Source organism: Cryptotermes secundus, unplaced genomic scaffold (assembly GCF_002891405.2).
Source record: "Cryptotermes secundus unplaced genomic scaffold, Csec_1.0 scaffold183, whole genome shotgun sequence".
NCBI lineage: Eukaryota > Metazoa > Arthropoda > Insecta > Blattodea > Kalotermitidae > Cryptotermes > Cryptotermes secundus.
Genome location: NW_019729899.1, coordinates 1,139,250 through 1,158,228, shown reverse-complemented (window position 1 = coordinate 1,158,228; position 18,979 = coordinate 1,139,250). Strand labels below are relative to the sequence as shown.

General features: G+C 43.1%; 1 protein-coding gene across 1 annotated transcript in view; it reads right to left on the bottom strand.

The window, feature by feature from the left end:
- LOC111865730 (paired mesoderm homeobox protein 2B) overlaps positions 1-18,979 on the bottom strand; it is a 96,231-nt gene that overhangs the window by 52,408 nt on the left and 24,844 nt on the right. The window contains exon 2 of the mRNA XM_023853979.1: positions 12,896-13,092. Coding sequence (XP_023709747.1) covers positions 12,896-13,092 — 197 coding nt within the window. The remainder of the gene's footprint in view (positions 1-12,895; positions 13,093-18,979) is intronic.

Sequence of the window (18,979 nt, the reverse complement as noted above, 5' to 3'; positions counted from 1 at the left end):
AATTTTAATTCTTGTCAACTCATTGAAAGACCCTGTCATGGGACCTGTTTTCATTGCTGCTCCAGACGTGAAGAGCTGCACGAAGTATTTGTCTAGCGCCCGGAGCAGTCCAATCTGGAAGAATTTCCTACAATAACACTACTCCCACATTTTTAAAAGGATGCTCTTGGTCAGAGTAATGACATTTACTTCCCCGCACTGTGTATTTTATGACCTCATATGCTTGTCCTTTCTCTTCCTTTTCATATCCTAATATTTTCCTACTTCAACCCTAGCCCGCAGTCCCTTGTCACTGCACACTCAAAAAAGCCACAGAGTCCCTTGTGTGCCCCCCCCCCTTGCCACTACAGCCCCCAGTCGTACTTCATCTCTCGCACACGTACTGAAGCTGCTTGCCGTGACAGGCCTCGGCCTCGGCCCACCAGAGCCAATAATGCCCCACAAATTAATCTCGTACACGGCACAGTTGCACTTTACATATTTTCGTATCTAGTTCCCTTTTTAATGGCACTATGATACAAGTCGGAAGGTAGCGGGTTCAAGTCCCGATGAGGTCACTGGATTTATTTCAATTGACCTAATCCATCCAGCCCCACTATGGCCCTGGGTTCGACTCAGCCTCTAACAGAAATGAGTACCAGGAATATTCCTGGGAGGGGTAAAGGGCAGCCGGAGCGTAAGGCTGACAACCATGCGCCATCTATGAGCCGATTGTCTAGAAAATATGGGAACCTAAACATCTCACAGCTGGTCACGGTAGCCGAGCGGTCTAAGGAATGCACTGTCTTCGCTCGCTTGGACGCCGGGATCGTGGGTTCGAATCCCACTCAGGGCATGGATGTTTAGTTTGTGTGTGTGTGTTTTTCTGTGTTTGTCTACAGGTAGAGGCCTTGCGACGAGCTGATCACCCGCCCAAGGAGTTCTATCGAATGTGTAAGATCTAGAAAAACCGAAGTGAACGGAGTTCATGGAGGTAGGCCTAGGCCCACTGGGGCTGTAGTGCCAACGAAAAAAAATATCTCACAGCCCTACGGGCCTCCACGGCCTGTTACGGGGATTTCTTTACTTTCTATTTACTTTACTTTAGTTCCCTTTTTAATTCGTTTCTTAAAGTCGATTAATTGTACTATCAATCAAATGTTTTTAACATTTATGTAACAGACCTTTGCCCACTGAGATACCGTGCTGGAAACAACGGTTTTCGTCCGATCACTGAAGTTAAACAACATTGGAGGTGGTTAGTACTAGGATGGGTGATTGCTTGGGAACATCACGTGCTTATTAAGAGCCGGGGTAGCTCAGGCGGTATTGGGACTGGCTATGGGGCTGGACTACCGAGGATTCGGAATTCGAATCCCTTTGAGGCACGACAGGTCCTGGAGCCAACGCACCCTCCGATCCAATGTGTACTTGGGACTCTATCCCCGGGGGTAAAAAATGTGAATCTATACACCCACTCCCCTATACTCTTTCATGGAGTATTGCTTAATTAGTTAAGCACAGGGACAACTTAACCTTCACATAACAGAATTTACTTCCCTCTCTCTGCAACAAATTTAATGACGCTTCTGGCCATTCATATTATTTCCACGCACAGCATATTCTGTCGCTACGTCTCACTGCTTACATGAAAATCGCACTATCAGATACTTGTGTGCAGTTATGTTAAGTTCATTTGAACCGTACACAGCAGGATGTTGCAGTACAGAATTATTAACATGCATGGGCCTGCGAAAAATGCATACAAATATTAATCATAAAGACCTTAGGGTTACTGATTACCTGGAAGGCGATACTAAGCCCAGACATGATAGATTGAATTCCTACAGTGCGATATCGCCGTGTTAAGATACGAAAGCTATTCTTCTTTTATGAGTGGCCCAAAAGTCACTTAATATAAATTTTCTCTGGTATTAAAGGGAATGTTCAGACTTAAACATGTCAGTCAATTTGTAGTATGGCATTACAGCATTGTTAATTCTGCACTGAAGGTGAAGGACCTCCTTTTGAATCAGAAAGTAATCAAGATATTTCTGACGTACTTTAGTGTACACTTTACTAAGTAGTTAACTGATTTATGGGTCAAGCTGTATATGTATACAAATTCTCTAAGAACTTCAAATATAGTGACAAATTCCCTCCAAATATTCCATGACACTGTAGTTCAGAAGGGCCGCGCCATAGCTCAAGCGATTAGTCGCTGGCTTCCCACCGCGGCTGCCCGGGTTCGATCCCGGGTCTGGTCAACTGGGATTTGTGGTGGACAAAGTGGCGCTGGGGTAGGTTTTCTCCGAGTACTACGGTTTCTCCTGCCAATCTTCATTCCACCAAATTTTCCATCATCATAATCACCCGGGGCAGGTACAACAGGCCAATCAGTGGCCGCCGTGCCGAGTGGACTCACCTGAAGACCACCCCCCACTATGCGAATTTAAAGAAAAATGTAGTTCAGAAAATTACCAAAGGATGTCACATGATGTCAGATAAAGTAGTTATTTAAAGATCGGAATTATTTTGCCTTCAGCATTTGTACGGTTAGCAGAATGGATCAGGTTGCGGACTGACTTCGCCTGTTTCACGATAAGGACGGTGGTAGGCTCTATGAATAAAGTAATAAGCATTCATGTTCCATAAGAGGCACTGAATTTTTTTCCTATGTGACTGTCAGCTTCTGGAAACGGTTTCTGCTCAGTGGCGTTAGTTATGATCTCACCGGTCTGATGCCTGTGTTGCCTTCGTTACAAGCCGACATGCCTGCCTGACCATGGCGCAAGCTACGGCAAACCCCTTGAGATGTAGGCAGCCAAACTAACACGATTATAAGCAGACAGGAAGGAAGGGCAGGCTGACACCCGGGCAGCGAGAGTAGTACACTCTGCACATAAATTGTTCGCCCATGGATTCTGGATAGGCTATATTCGATATTGTCCGGTCTAAACATAAACATCTCGGAAATTTAGTCTTGCTTGCGTATTTAGGTCATTTGATGATACTGTCAGTAGCTAGAGGAAACGTGGGCGAATTTTATAGTCGAGGAGTCGAACTAGGGGCTGCAAGTTTCTACCGGGCTTGAAAGAAGTAAATATGGTATCTTAAAGTAAACTTCAGTAAGCTAAACAAATGTTTGTTGTTGAAAAAAAAATACTTTTAATAAATTTATAACATTCATGCGAAAAAGTTAATCAATTGCATGAGAAAATTCTAAAAAATATAGCTATAAATTAACAATAATATTGTCGCGTGTTTCATAGGTAACGCGACAAGAAAATTCAAGCGGATCTCGAATTTGGCGAATATGTTTATTGGCTAATTTCTTCTACACTCACAAGTAAAATTATTCACAAATTCACTTTCACAATTATTTGCACCGCTGATCTGGGTGAAGTGTCTTCATCCCTTTGTCGGATGCGCGCTGGCTTCTGCTCTAGTCGGAGCTACACCAAGAACTGACTGGCCTCGTCGAAGCTGGACTCTTATAACGTGCACTCGGACTGAATAGAGCGCACCATGTAGGAGACTTTGGTTTCAGTCCGCTGTTATGCAACGAACGTGGGAATCCGTTTCCACTGAAGTATACCGTCTGTCGTAACTGGAAATTCCACTGATAGATTGCCAGTCGTTGCATAGCAACGGATGCGTCCCGATTGGGCGATTAGTTTTACCCAAAATTCTTGTCTGTTATCTGTAACCTAACAACAAATATTTCCATACCATAGTTTTGCCTTCCGTGTAGAGTCTTCCTAGTCAAGTCAGGTCAATTCATAACTTCTCAGATGTTTTCTCCGAGTAGCTGGAATTGATTGGCGTTATCGGATCCGATATAATTCATTATATCAATATGTTTCTGCATCTATACAAATCTGCATATATGACAGGTTTATACGTGCAGTCTGTCTATATGTGTTATGGCATAGACCGTTCAGGACGAAACATGTAGCATAGTAAGATATAAAGACGCAAGGAAGTTTTAATGCAAAATAAAATAAATATATATACGGAAAGAACAAAATTTGTACAACAAAAATGCTTCAGAAACCAACAGATTTTTAAAATTTAAGCATTTTCAAACTGGACATTTTAACGTGCTGTACCGCACAAGCCTTCCCACTGAAAAAACGGCTGAAGCGGGAAATCGGCCACTGACAACAGAGGTGCAGTCGAACCCATGGAGTTTTACCTCCAGGTGCCCTGTCCTCGTTTTTCGCCTGGTCCTTAGACAAGAGTGAAACATACTTACAAAATTATTTATACAGTGATGGAAGCGCAGTAGGGTAGCCGCTAGTGGCATGGCCCTTTGAATTCTACATTACTGTTCCAGCAGTTTCGTCAAGGGACTGCCAAATAGCACGCAATACTCCAGTCAGGTCGCTCTGCCCCTTAGCGTAGATTCGAAACTGGTACTCCCACAAAACACCTTGCATGTCACATGTCGCGTAGTGCAACCAATTTCCGATTTCTCGTAAAGGTGAAACTATCACTAAGTATAATTCATAAACATTATGTCATTAAGACGTATGGGGGAGTGGAATTATAGCTCCACGCATTATTAACCTCGATATTAGACAGAGGTGAGTTGTCAGCCTCGCACTCCGACCACTCTTTTTGTTGGGGAAGGAACCCTCGGTACCAAATGGTGCTCCCAAAGGAACTACAAACAGAATCATGTCTGAAGAAAGTCGTCTTCTGGGATCTGGCGCCGTGTATTCTTTGTTTCAGCTACTGCTCTCTGTATTCGCAACACAATTCACCTGCCCTGAAGATGGAGGCGATACGTTCCTCCGAAACGTCGGCTAAAACAAAGAATACACGGCGCCAGATCCCAGAAGACGACTTTCTTCATAGTCATCGCCGTGAAAACCTCAAAACTTACAGAACCATGTCTCGTTTTTCTTTTTCAGAAATACACGAGAATTAAGAAGCGGCGTGAGGAGGGCAAGAGCAGTTGTGTGCACCAAAATGTTATTCAAAATACGGCCCAACGAGGGGTGTAAGAAGAAGCAATGTTTTAATGACGCCCTTCGATATTCATATTTTTTTTATGAAACTTGAAATTTTTATTTTGGAATTGCTTTGCAATCAAGGACATTGCATGGCTGATTGCAGTTATGTGGAGTTGGCACGTGCAAATTTCGTCCTTACAGCCATCCACGTGTTTAAATCCCACACCCTGTCTCGTCATCCGTTTGTCCCACTTCACAAAACCGTTCCAGCGGCACAAAGCATACAACGTCATTCAAATGAAAGAAAACAGTTCATTGTTTTCCGAACTTGATTCATTTGTATGCAGTTCATTTGGCGCCGTTCGCTGCAGCTCAGCCCACATAGCGCAGAGCCATTGGCTGAGAGCAAGCAATGAATTCCAAAGACGTGGAAAGAAGCAGTTAGGGACCTGGCTTGAAGCTCTATCCCTTGTCAGGAGTAAGGTAAAGTTGTCCCTGTGCTTAACGAATGAAGCACTACGCGATGTAGGCGTATGGGGAAGTGGATGTATAGGTCTACATTTTCTGAACCTCGGCACTAGTTGGAGGTGAGCGGTCAGCTTCACGTCTCGGCCGCTTTACACCCGGTACACATTTGATAGGAGGTTGTGTGGGCCCCAGAGCCGGTCTGAACGACGTGGTGAACAGAAAATTCTTGACACTACAAGGACTCGAACTCCGACCCCTTGGTCCTTCAGCCCGTAGTCAGTCGTTATACCGACTACGGTATCCCGACTCCTACCTTCTTAGCAGCGACTGAGTAAAACCACAAGGAAAGTGGTGCCCCAGCCGAGATGTGAAACGGGTACCTCAGAATGCATATCACGGCTTGAGGCAGAACGTACCCTTCAGAGAAACAGAACAGCATATGTCATATATGCGTACATAATGGAACCCGTCCTAGCTAAATAAATCTAGTTTATACGCTTACAATTCATTTTTTTAATTCGCTTAGGGGGGGGGTGGAGTCCAACTGGGTCCACTCGGTACGGCGGCCTCTGATTGGCCTATTGTAGCCTGCCCCGAGTTATTATGATGATGGAGAATTTGGTGGAAATAAGATTGGCAAGGGAAACCGAAGTACTCGGAGAAATCCCGCCCCAGCGCCATTTTGTCCACCACAAATCCCACTTGACCAGAACCGGAATCGAACTCGGGCCGTCGCGGTGGGAAGCCAGCGACTAATCGCTTGAGCTATGGCGCGGCCTATAATTTATTTCCCGAAATTCAGGACAATTCTTTGAGAACAAAATTATTTTCTTATTGCTTCTTTCAATTTCATCCGCTTCTTTTTAATCTTATTCTCCTCTGCCTTTCTTCCATTTCTTGTTCTCTAGATCTCCCAAATTCATCTAATTTCTCACTTCTTTTTGTTTTCTATTATTCCCTCATTCATTTCCTGTTTCCATTCTGTTTTTAATGCTTATTCCTTCTTCAGAATGCGTATAGGATATTGGTGGGAGCGCCAGAAGGAAAGAGACCACTGGGAAGAACAAGGCGTAAGTGGGTGGACAATATTAAAATGGATCTTAGAGAGTGGTATGGATTGGATTGGTGTGGCTCAAGATAGGGACCAGTGGAGTGCTCTTGTGAACACGGTAATGAACCTTCGGGTTCCATAAAATGCTGGGAAGTTCTTGAGTAGCTGCAGAATTTGCGGCTCCTCAAGAAGGGCTCAGCTCCATGAGTGAGTATTCCTTCTTCTACCTTATACCACTTGTAACCTTCTAATATTAGTAGGCGCCCTTTTGCTCTTACTGATACTTCTTCTTCCTCTAACCCTTCTTCTCGTCCTGCATCACCACATCCTCCTCCCCTCACTGTCCCTGCCGACTGGCACTTCTGCATAACTGACATGGCACGACCGAGCGCTCAGTCTGTGAGACACGGACCAGCTCGGCTGGAACACAACTTGCGGGACGACCTGCACGTGGGACAGACCCACGCCCTTCTCGGTTTCAAGAGGGGTGTAATCCGCCACGTGGCGCACGCCTGCACTGTTGTAGTAAGCAATTGAACAGAAACCCAAGCTGTTTGTCAAGTATCAAGTTATGCTTGAGAATTATACGGTGATTCATTTTCACTGAACTCTTGCAGACATTATCCAACAATAATGGTGATTCAGAAAGTGTGGCTGAGCGGCTTAGTAAAAGGTAAAGCTATCCCTGTAACAGGCAGTGGAGGCCCATAGGGTTGTGAGGCGTCGAGGTTCCCACATTTTCTCTTGACAATCAGCTCACAGATGACAGTAATATTGTCGACCTTACGAGCCGGCCGCTCTTTACCCCCCAGGAATATTCATGGTACTCATTTCTGTTAGAGGCTGAGTCGACAACAGGGCCATAGCGCGGCTGGAAGGATTAGGTAAGTTGAAATAACCAATGACCTTATTGGGAATCGAACCAGAGACCTTCCGGCTTAGTTAAGGGTTTAATTTTCTGACCTGTATTCGGGATGTAGCCTGATACGTAGCTTGGCTTTAGAGCAGGTTTTTTAATGGAATTTTTCAGTACTTAGTCTACAGCAGAATGTCGAATGAGCTGAGAGTTGCATGAACGTGGAAGATTTCGACGTAAGCGGACGTGACTTAATTACGGTACTATCTCGGAATTGTACTGGAGATACTGAGACAAACCACGACATCCCTCATTGAAAATAGCCGGAGTCCCAGTCAATCTTCGAAACGAGCACCTTCAGACTGCGAGTCCACAGCGTTACCGCCGCACCAAACATCTCGGTCACAAATATCTTAAGAATCGGCCACGACACCGTAATTTTTCTCATTTTTCTTTATACAATCCATGCGAAACCGAACAGAGTCCTGAAGCGGAAATTCCTTGGACTTATTAATGGGGGGCCAGTTTTTAATTTCGGCGGTGTAAGCGGTTTCCGTCGCCGAGGTTTTCACGTTTTTTCCCCAGGACCTCCAACAAATGCAGGACAGTATCCTCAAACAGATGAATGTCTCGTTTCAGATCCTTACCTATTCACCATTTATGATGATCCTCCTCTACAATTAGACGCCACAGGCCTATGAGCTATCAATTCTGCAGTTCAAACATCCGTTATGAACAAACTGAAGACCTGGACTGATCTGGAGGTAAGGTTCTGGCATTGCAGTCGGAAGATGTTCGGTTTCTCGGTTTCCTCAGTCCATTCAAGAAATAGACCTCTCGATTAGGCCACAATCACTTCCTTTCAAATCCTTTCCAATTCATTATCCATCTATCATCCTTTCATCCGTCACCATATATTCTCGAAACGGAAAAAAGCACAGTTAAATGAGCCACAAAACCCCCACTTGAAATCATTCTGCCAGAATTCCTGAGGAGTAAGTTCTAGACTTCATTTAACGACGCTGTATAACCTGCAAGCTTTTCTTAGCGTCAGACGAGAAGAGAAGATACCTCAGTACGGATCTTGGGGAGCGGCCTCCGTAGTCTAGGGGTAACGTTCCCACCACATGACTCAAGGTACGCGGGTTCAAACCCGGCGGAGGTCGGGGAACTTTTACGGGCGGAAAAATTCAGGGAACAAGTCCTCCGGGAGGGACTTTTACGGCACGTAAAAGATTCTCATGTCTCTAGGAGACCTCTGAGCAGAATTAGGTAAAAAGTTTCCCGCCCAAGTAGTTTCCAATACCTCCGGTAGATAGGGAAGCATCGGGTACCGCAGCCAGTCTCGCTGGCTGAACGGGACTGATAGCGAGCAGCACTACCGGCAGGGTATGGAGACTGGTAGAGTATAAAAGGGAGACGTACAATAGACTATTAGTTGCGGTGCATGGGGAAACCCACCCCCTTCAATAATAATAATAATAATAATAATAATAATAAGGATCTTGGGGAAGAGTGTTGCCCCTTATTTCATGTAATTATACGGCATTGGCTTGAGGGCACTGAGAATAAGCCATAAACTTCTCATACTGGATAGCCAAGACAGATAAGCCTATGGATTAAATACATGTCAGAAAGTTTACACCTTGAAATAAGCTGACTTACAAGCGACGATAATTCACTGATAAACTTTAGACAATTACATTACATCTACGAATTGCATCAACTTTCAAACACTCTCTGCAGTGGACATGGGGTTTTACCGTACCAGTCAACCACAGACAAATATTTCAAAAATGTTATTAGAGAAATAATGACATGATAGTCTCAAAAAAGAAGCCCAAATGGGTTCAGGTAAAGGTTGCATATGCATCCTAAACAGCGGCCAGTTCAAGACGACAGGAAATTGAAAACGTTAACACAGGGACGATAATTGTTTCTAACTATACAACTTGGCCGCGCCATAGCTCAAACGGTTAGTCGCTGGCTTCCCACCGCGGCGGCCCGGGTTAGGTCAAGTGGGATTTGTGGTGGAAAAAGTGGCGCTGGGGCAGGTTTTCTCCGAGTACTTCGGTTTCCCCTGCCAATCTTCATTCCACCAATTGCTCCATAATCACCCTCACCTATCATCTGGGGCTGGTACAATAGGCCAGAAGTGGCCGCAGTACAAGGGACTTAGTCCCACCCCACTAACAATAAAAAAACCATACAACTCCAGAGCAAGCCAATTCCTGCAAAAGGAAAATAAATATGAATTCAACTCCAAATGAATTTACTGAAGAGTAGTGTAAAATCTCGAGGATTTCTCTTCAACAGGGAGAATATATTGATGCATATTTAGTCCCTATCACCGTCGTTATTATGGAAAAGCTTACGATATGTGACCTGCTAAATACAGAACTGCCTGGAGATGACCTGTCTGCAAGTGATCTGTAGCGTATACTGCATAAAGGAAGTAATTCTGTACCCAGGAAGTAGCGACATTGACACAGCTATGGAGAAACAGTTGTCAGTCTCGGCGGCCATGTTAAATTTGCCTAACTGTACAGTCTACAGACTCCGATGATGATGATGATGATGATTATTATTATTATTATTATTATTATTATTATTATTATGAAAGTCATCTCCCTGCGATGTCTTACGTCATACCTAAATTTAATAAACTCCTGTATATTTACAAATTTTGAAAGCACTTAATATTACACGGCGAATTACTAACTACGTTTCACGTACTCACAGTTGGAAAGAGTGGAAAAGAAAAATCCTTACATTTGCAGGATTTGAGGTTTTCGCAGCAGTGTTATGAGTACTATCTACTGGGATATAACGTTGTATAGCCCGTTGGAAGTTAACCGACGTTTCGGAGTAGCATCTTTATGGGCGAAAAAGAAACCAAGCAAGAAACCAACGTGAAGCAGGTAGCAGAAACGCTGATTTCTCACTTGGCGTATTCTTCGAAACTACAGATGGAAGCGACTTGTTCCTCCTAAGCCCTGGTTGACTTTCAGCGGACTACACGGTATTATATGCCAGAAGACAGAAATATTCATCTCCTAAATTTCGTCAAAATCCGTTCATTACTTTCGCAAATGTAATTTAGAGACAGACGTGGAGGGGGTCCCCCAGTCTATTCCTTCACTTCAAGTACTTTATGCAAAAGAAAATCATATTTAAGTGCCAGTTTTACGCTCCTGTCTGAATAATTTCGGAACAAATTGCAACAAAGCGCTAACTTGGCCCCCCGATAAAGCTGTTAACACTTGTGTCGCACTTGTCAGGATAGATTCCCTTCTCGGCTCCGTGACAGTTTCAATTTAAATAATTCGCGGACTCCGTAACCAAGCGGATAACAGCCACGTGTCCCTTACAAGCTTTCTCACGATCTGAACAATTGCCCTCCGGTTTTGCAGCGCGTTTCAGAAAGATCTGCCCGATTTACAATATTTATATTTGTAACGCTAATTTACACATACTAATAAATCAAACGTCATATGATACAGGCAGTTTTATATTTCCTGGTAAAGCAGTAGTTCTTCTTTCTACCCCAGAATGGCGCTGCATCCGTGAATTAAACAAAATGGCTACTACTCACTTAATGGAAAACTTGTAACTTGAAGTTTTTAATTTGTAACTTGCACCACGTGTAATAAAAATTGATATTCTTCCCTGGTAATATGTGTTTCAAGTTCTGCTGTTCATAAATTATGTTCAGATATATAAACTCTTGAGGTCAGTCAGATCATCATGAATATACACTGCAATTTGAATCGAGGATGCTGCAGCAGAACACGAGACATGGCAAATTACAGTGTTGATTGCCCGCCAAGAAAGTTGTCTTCGGTACCACATAATTCCAGGAGACAAACAGTGATCAGTGTCATAATATTCACTGCCCAGAATTCAACTGGTTGCCTAAATTTTATACTTCTTGGGTTTTCTTAATTGGCATAGTAATGGAGGTAATACATTTAGTTTTAACATTTACATTTGTGATCTTTTGGTACAAATTGAAGTAAACTGGCTATGTGTGTGTGTGTGTGTGTGTGTGTGTGTGTGTGTGTGCATTGCTCTGCCCAGGCTACAGGTATATGAATGTGTCGTGTAGGTGGAAGTTCATTCTGGAAACTTGAACAGAGATCTGTGCAGAAAGCAACCAGTGCCGTCGTAAGTCGGGCTTAGACTGGACAAGCCAGCTAAAGTAAGGCCTAAGCTCAAAGCTGTGAGAAAAAAATGTTTACAATGACGCGACTTCCATTGGTTTTGACTAATAGAATTACATATATTAGCCAATGGCAAATAAAGATTTGTATTGGCAACGAACGCTTTGCAGAGCCTCTTCTTCGAGGTTTTACTCAGTTAACATGAAATTAATAAAATAGCAAATTTAATTAGTTTAATTAGCGATTCCTACGAAGTAGGACTGTACAGTGTAGAGCTGTATAGCAACAATGCTTTTTAGGAGTGTGAATAACACATAAAGTAAAAGAAGCATGCAATACACTATGTCTAAGTTACAAGGCTACCTTATTTTTAAATTAAAAATTTAAAACTTTCTTATATTTAATACAGTTTTGTTGTGGATTCATAAAATTTGTTAAATAAGTAATTCATTTACATGTTTTATTTTCTCACGAGACTTTGGACGAAATATTCTAAGTGTTATTATAATATTTACTACATATGCCTATACTGAATCATCAGTGGAAAAAAAAATCATTTCAAGTATATGAATGTTCACGTGAGAACTAAACGGCTGTGGCATTAATTCGGAATAATTTTCATTTTTATTTTTTGGAAAATGAAATTGAATAACTTTCCGAGACATAAATTTCTTTTAAATTTCCCGTCAGGATAATGAAAATATACGTGTATATCGTACTGATGTGAAGTGACGTTTGTTTGGAATTGATATGCACTTTCAGTTTTCCAAATATCGGGTTCCAGTAACCTCCGCAGGCAAGGTTTAAGTACAGCACTCTTCCTCACATTCTCACTAAACATAACGTAACTCTAACATATAGATATACAAAGATCCATAATCCTAAATAATATTTTGAACAATACTACACCAGAAGGGTAGGGTGTTTCGGGTTGTAACGCCGTGTAGTTCGGAGGGTTCTTTCTTGTACTGTGTGTAGAGGGATGAGCAGTAGTCAAACTAAAAGCATTTATACATTTTTAAATTGTAAAAAAAAAAGAAACTGGTGCGCTGCAATTCAAATATAAAATGCAATAGAACATGCCTAAATATGGGGATAATTCTAAATTATGCACACATTAATATACCAGATAAGGAACAGCTGCACATGGCAACAAAGAAAACCAACACAACAACAAAATATACACATGTAAGATTTGAGGCTTTCACGGCGGTGACTATGAAGAAAGCAGTCTTCTGGGATTTGGCACCGTGTATATGTGGTGTTAACCGACGTTTCGGAGGAACGTATCGCCCCCATCTTCAGGGTTGAAGAAGTATAGGTAAATCTGCAAGCGACAACACCGTGAGACACGGTCAACTTGTATACCTGATGATGGCAGCCAGTGGGGCCGAAACATAAGAATGCTTTCTCCTACCTGGACCCGCGCCTCTGTCAGGTCTATCTTCATGGCAATCTCCTCTCTCGTGTATATGTCCGGATAGTGCGTCTCCTGGAAGGCTCTCTCGAGCTCCTTGAGCTGCGCTGACGTGAACGTGGTGCGGATCCGTCGCTGTTTGCGCTTCTCTGTCAGCACCCCTTCGTGGCCCGGATACACCTTGTATGGCAGCCCCGCTGAAACACATCGCATCCTCATGAGCTGCATGTGGACACGCTTTACAAGCACTTGTATTCGGTTCGAATCCAGACCGAGGCACCGAATATCCTCACTGAGGTTTGCCCTATTTTTCATCAGTTTCCTTCGACTAATGCCAGAATAATGAATCAAAATTTGCCAGTATCTCTTCCTTCCAGATGCTTTCCAATTCATCATTCACCCGCCATTCAACGCTATAGAGGCTGAGTAACTGATATTGCTGTAAAAGACGGTAAAGCTGTCCCCGTGCTTAACTAATTAAGCACTACGCCAAAGGCCGCGCCAAAGCTCAAGCGGTTAGTCGCTGGCTTCCCACCGCGGCGGCCCGGGTTCGATCCCGGGTCTGGTCAAGTGGGATTTGTGGGGGAGAAAGTGACGCTGGGGTGGGTTTTCTCCGAGTACTTCGGTTTCCACTACCAATCTTCATTTCACCAAATTCTCCATCATCATAATCACCCGGGGCAGGTACAATAGGCCAATCAGTGGCCGCCGTGCTGAGTGGACCCAGTTGGACTCCACCCCCCACTAAGTGAAAAAAAAGCACCACGCCATGAAGGCGTATGGGAGAGTGGATGTATAGACCCACATTTTCTTGACCTCGGCACTAGCTGGAGGTGAGTATTTGGCCTCACACCCTGGCCTTCTTTGTTCTGTGTTTGTGTTGTTCTGTGTGTAGGTAGTGGCCTTGCGAACGGCTGATCCCCCGCCCAAGGAGTCCTACCGATTGTGTACAGATTAAGAAACTGAAAAAGTGGTCAAGGTCCAATAAAAGGTCAGTAGAGCCATGGATACATAGATAGGCCTATAATTAATTAATCATTTTCAAGAACTTTAACAAAATCGTATTACAGTTTGCGGTTGTAGGCCCGTCTGATATCTTATCAGCAATGAGAATCCATACTATACAAAATTTATACACACAAATAGACCATAAATGTATGCAATTTTTAGCTCACAATAAAGAATACCGAGAGATATTTACAAATTTGACAAATAAAAGATAAATAAAATTCAAAGCTTTCGTGGCGAAATGATGGACTACAATCTTCCCGGACAATTATCCGTGTCACTGTTGAGCTTACGACAGACGTTTCAGATACTTTCTCTTTCTCCTGATGATGGAAAGAGAGAAGGTCTCCGAAACGTTGGCTTCAGTTCAAAACCAACAGGTGATCCCACGAGAAGATTCTAGTGCAAATAAACTACATTACAAATATTTGTAGGCTTGTATGTGTTTCTGTAGTCATACAAATTTGCACTTGCCTGCCTACAGCGATACATCACTCATCTCTATGAAAGTGGACAGCACACAGTCTTAGAGATTTCGCACAAAAGCCTAGAACAGTTGCTCTCCATACAATTTCAGGGCATTCAAATAAACTACATTACAAATATTTGTAGGCTTGTATGTGTTTCTGTAGTCATACAAATTTGCACTTGCCTGCCTACAGCGATACATCACTCATCTCTATGAAAGTGGACAGCACACAGTCTTAGAGATTTCGCACAAAAGCCTAGAACAGTTGCTCTCCATACAATTTCAGGGCATTCAAATAAACTACATTACAAATATTTGTAGGCTTGTATGTGTTTCTGTAGTCATACAAATTTGCACTTGCCTGCCTACAGCGATACATCACTCATCTCTATGAAAGTGGACAGCACACAGTCTTAGAGATTTCGCACAAAAGCCTAGAACAGTTGCTCTCCATACAATTTCAGGGCATTCAAATAAACTACATTACAAATATTTGTAGGCTTGTATGTGTTTCTGTAGTCATACAAATTTGCACTTGCCTGCCTACAGCGATACATCACTCATCTCTATGAAAGTGGACAGCACACAGTCTTAGAGATTTCGCACAAAAGCCTAGAACAGTTGCTCTCCATACAATTTCAGGGCATTCAAATAAACTACATTACAAATATTTGTAGGCTTGTATGTGTTTCTGTAGTCATACAAATTTGCACTTGCCTGCCTACAGCGATACATCACTCATCTCTATGAAAGTGGACAGCACACAGTCTTAGAGATTTCGCACAAAAGCCTAGAACAGTTGCTCTCCATACAATTTCAGGGCATTCAAATAAACTACATTACAAATATTTGTAGGCTTGTATGTGTTTCTGTAGTCATACAAATTTGCACTTGCCTGCCTACAGCGATACATCACTCATCTCTATGAAAGTGGACAGCACACAGTCTTAGAGATTTCGCACAAAAGCCTAGAACAGTTGCTCTCCATACAATTTCAGGGCATTACAGCCTTAGTTTCAGTCCTATCTCATAAATTTATATTACAGCCATGTACACTGCAGAGAAGAAGAGTGATCAGCCCGTCGCAAGGCCGCTACATAGGAAAACACACGCACAGAATAGACGCACACACGTACGAAACAAACGTGCGTTGACTTGGATTCGAACACACGATCCCAGCGTCCGAACGAGCAAAGACAGTTCATGCCTTAGACCGCGCAGCCAATGTGATCGGTCTGAAGAAATGATACAGAATTAAAAATCTAAAGATATGACCGCATGGTGTTCATAATGATTTTAAATAAACTTTAAACATTGTCTGAAAGTAATGACAGAGGCAGAACATAGATCGATAGGGCAGAGCTCTTCTTTAGGAGCTGATGAAGTAAACTATTGTGTTCATAATAGCCTCCACTGGTCCATATCCTGCCAGATTACAATCTCCGACGCCCTTACGTGCTATTTATTTCAAAACCAATTTAAATATTGCTTTCCCATCTACATATAGTTCACTCAGGTGGTGACTTCCTTTCAGGTTTTGGGACTAATATTTTGTGCGTATTTCTCATGCCTCTCGTTCTTGGTACATGTCCTGAAAATCTCGTCCGCGGTGATTTAGTGCCCAAGTAATACTCACATTCTGTCCGCCGGTCTCGGTAGCCCAGCGGTCTAAGGCATGCACTGTCTTCGCTCGCTCGGAAGCCAGGATGGTGGGTTCGAATCCCATTCAGGCCATAGATGCTTAGTGCTTGTGTGTGTGTGTGTGTGTGTGTGTGCGTTTTTCTGTGTTTGTGTACAGATAGAGGCCTTGCGAATAGCTGATCACCCGCCCAAGGCGTCCTACCGAATGTCCAAGGTCTAGTAAACCGAAGTGAAACGGAGTTTCGTGGAGGTAGGCATAGGCCCAAATTTACGCTGTAGCGCAAAAGGAAAAAAATAACAGGATTATCCTGTAAGTGTATCTTTCCTATCAAGTTAAGAAATGTAAAGCTAAATTTACAAGAAATTCGGGTATTTTATTTTATTTTTGTTTCAGCGCAGTAGCACTTTCATATTACTGAGTACTTAAAGAGACAAACTTATACCTTAAACCTGAAAATAAATTGGCAAATCTAACTGGCCGAAGTGTTTCGAAAGTACAATTTCACATTCTAATGAGAGTGCCTAATCAGATCTGACAGCCGGGAGTGTCATCACATGTCTGCGTTAGACAGAAAGGATCCATGGCAAACTGCGTGTACAGGCAGCCAAGACGACACCGCGACATTCCGTCTATTGACTCGAGCCGAGCAGAACCTACAGCCTCTAGAAGCAGAGCCGTGTGGTTGAGCCCCTCAGTGCAGCGGTTAATTACGTTAATTTGCAAGGAGACTAAATCCCAACTTTCCTGCATGAACACGTTTAAAGCAACACCTAAAACCGCAAGCTCAAAACACACACAGTGGGGGGGGGCGAATGTTTCGTATGGGCTTCAACATGAAGCATATAACTCGAAGGAAGACGACTTTAAGGCCGCGCCATAGCTCAAGCGGTTAGTCGCTGGCTTCCCACCGTGGCGGCCCGGGTTCGATCCCGAGTCTGGTCAAGTGGGATTTGTGGTGGGCAAAGTGGCGCTGGGGCAGGTTTTCTCCGAGTACTTCGGTTTCCCCTGACAATCTTCATTCCACCAATTGCTCTACAATCACCCTCACCTATCATCTGGGGCTGGTACAATAGACCAGAAGTGGCCGCAGTACAAGGTACTTAGTCCCACCCCACTAGCATTAAAAGAAAGACGACTTTACAAATATATAACGAAGACAAAGCAAACAAGGAACGAAGAATGAGACAAAGAACGAGGAAATAAAAAATATTTTCATCCGAAAATGTGTTCCAAATCGAATAAAGTGACGGAATTTTCAAAAGCAATTTACGTATGAGCATAATGGAGATTGTAGGATCTGAGGTTCTCACAGCCGTTCTTATAAAGTTTTCTATATTCTGCAGGCTCGTCTGGCTATCTGCTTCGTGCTCGTTTCTTCTTTGGCGTATACCGTATATACGCATGTATAGGCCGCAGCACAATTTTCAGACAGAAATTATAGAAAAAAGAATTTTCTTGGAATATTATTTCAGGAGTAGAACACCCTGTATTACTAATTATGAATATATTTTTTTTAAATGAAGTGTGATTTCGAATATAAGCCGCACCCCAGTTTTCCTCTTGAATTTTTGGCAAAAAATGTGCGCCTTTTTCTTTTCTTCTTTATTTCACAAGCTTTAAATAGTTTACACTTCATAGCGTCTAATAATCTGATGATTAGTGGATAATGAATGGGAATTTTCTGGAAGGAAGCTGCCAGGGTCTAACTTAAATTACTATCAAGAATTTGTCTGGAGAGACTGATTTCAGTGAAGGTAAATTTATCCCTCGGTTTAATTCATTAATCCCTACGTCATTAATACGTTAGGGGGACTGGAGGCATAACTCCATCTTTCTTAACCTCGCCACTAGATGGAAGTGAATGGTCAGCTTCACGCCCCTGCCGCTTTACCCCTAGGGAAACAGCCGTCGGTACCCATCGTATAGGAGGTTGGGTGGACCTCAAGAGGTCAGGACGTTGTTGAGAAGGAAAGAAACTTGCCTCTTCCGCGAATCGAACCCCAACTCATAGACCGTCCAACCCGTAGCCTAGACGTTGCACCGACTAAGCCACGAAAATTCTCAGTCAGGATAGGAGATCTATGAGCGGGGATTTGAAGAGGGGATTCCGAACATGAAGCCCGAGTGCTACGCTATCGACCACAACATCCGCGTCCGCCACCGCCACTTTACTTGGACAAGACACAAAGTCAATTTCCCGGACACTGCCTCTAACACAGAGGCTCCTCGTTCGCTTATGAAAAGCGCCCTAACTTCTGAAGTGCATGCAGCTCTTTTCGTTGTGCGCACCTTCTCCTGCGCCGTGCAGCAGAGTTTCAGCTTGACGCGGTCTGCTCCCTCCGTCCAGTGACGATGTTGTCAGCCTTGTGCGGCCATTTCTCACAGCTTTCACGTCGCCAAACAGAACGCCCCTTATTCAGTTCGTCCCAGGTTTTATTTTCAGTCCAATTTTTCTTACACGTTTTTGGTTGTTGTCCTCAGTCTCTCTACCCAAGTTATGGGGCAGTGCCTTGAAAAGTGACCCCGACTATCTACAACTTCATCATTCAATGCTCACAGTGTTACTCACATTCGATGTTACGTAAGTCGTCGTTGATTAGAACAAGAAAGGGCAAGAAATATAATTAATATGTAATGACTGAAACGTCGCGGTAGAGGAAGTATCACTCCTCATTGTCATTCTGGAAATCTTGAGTTCAAATCTTTGGCCGTAGACCCTATATCCTGACTAAGGATTTCCGTCAATTTACTCGCATTTTTCCTGACATAACTCGGTCCTTCCAGGCAAATTTCGAGACAATGTCCCAAGCGGGATCGCGGATGCTTCAGTCATGCTGTAACTTGACGCTGTGTAAGTTAGTCTTAATAACTGACAACATCGTCAAATCAAGTATGAATAACAAATAAATAAATAAATAAATTAAGATATGAATACTGCTCGGACATCATTCATCATGTTGAAATA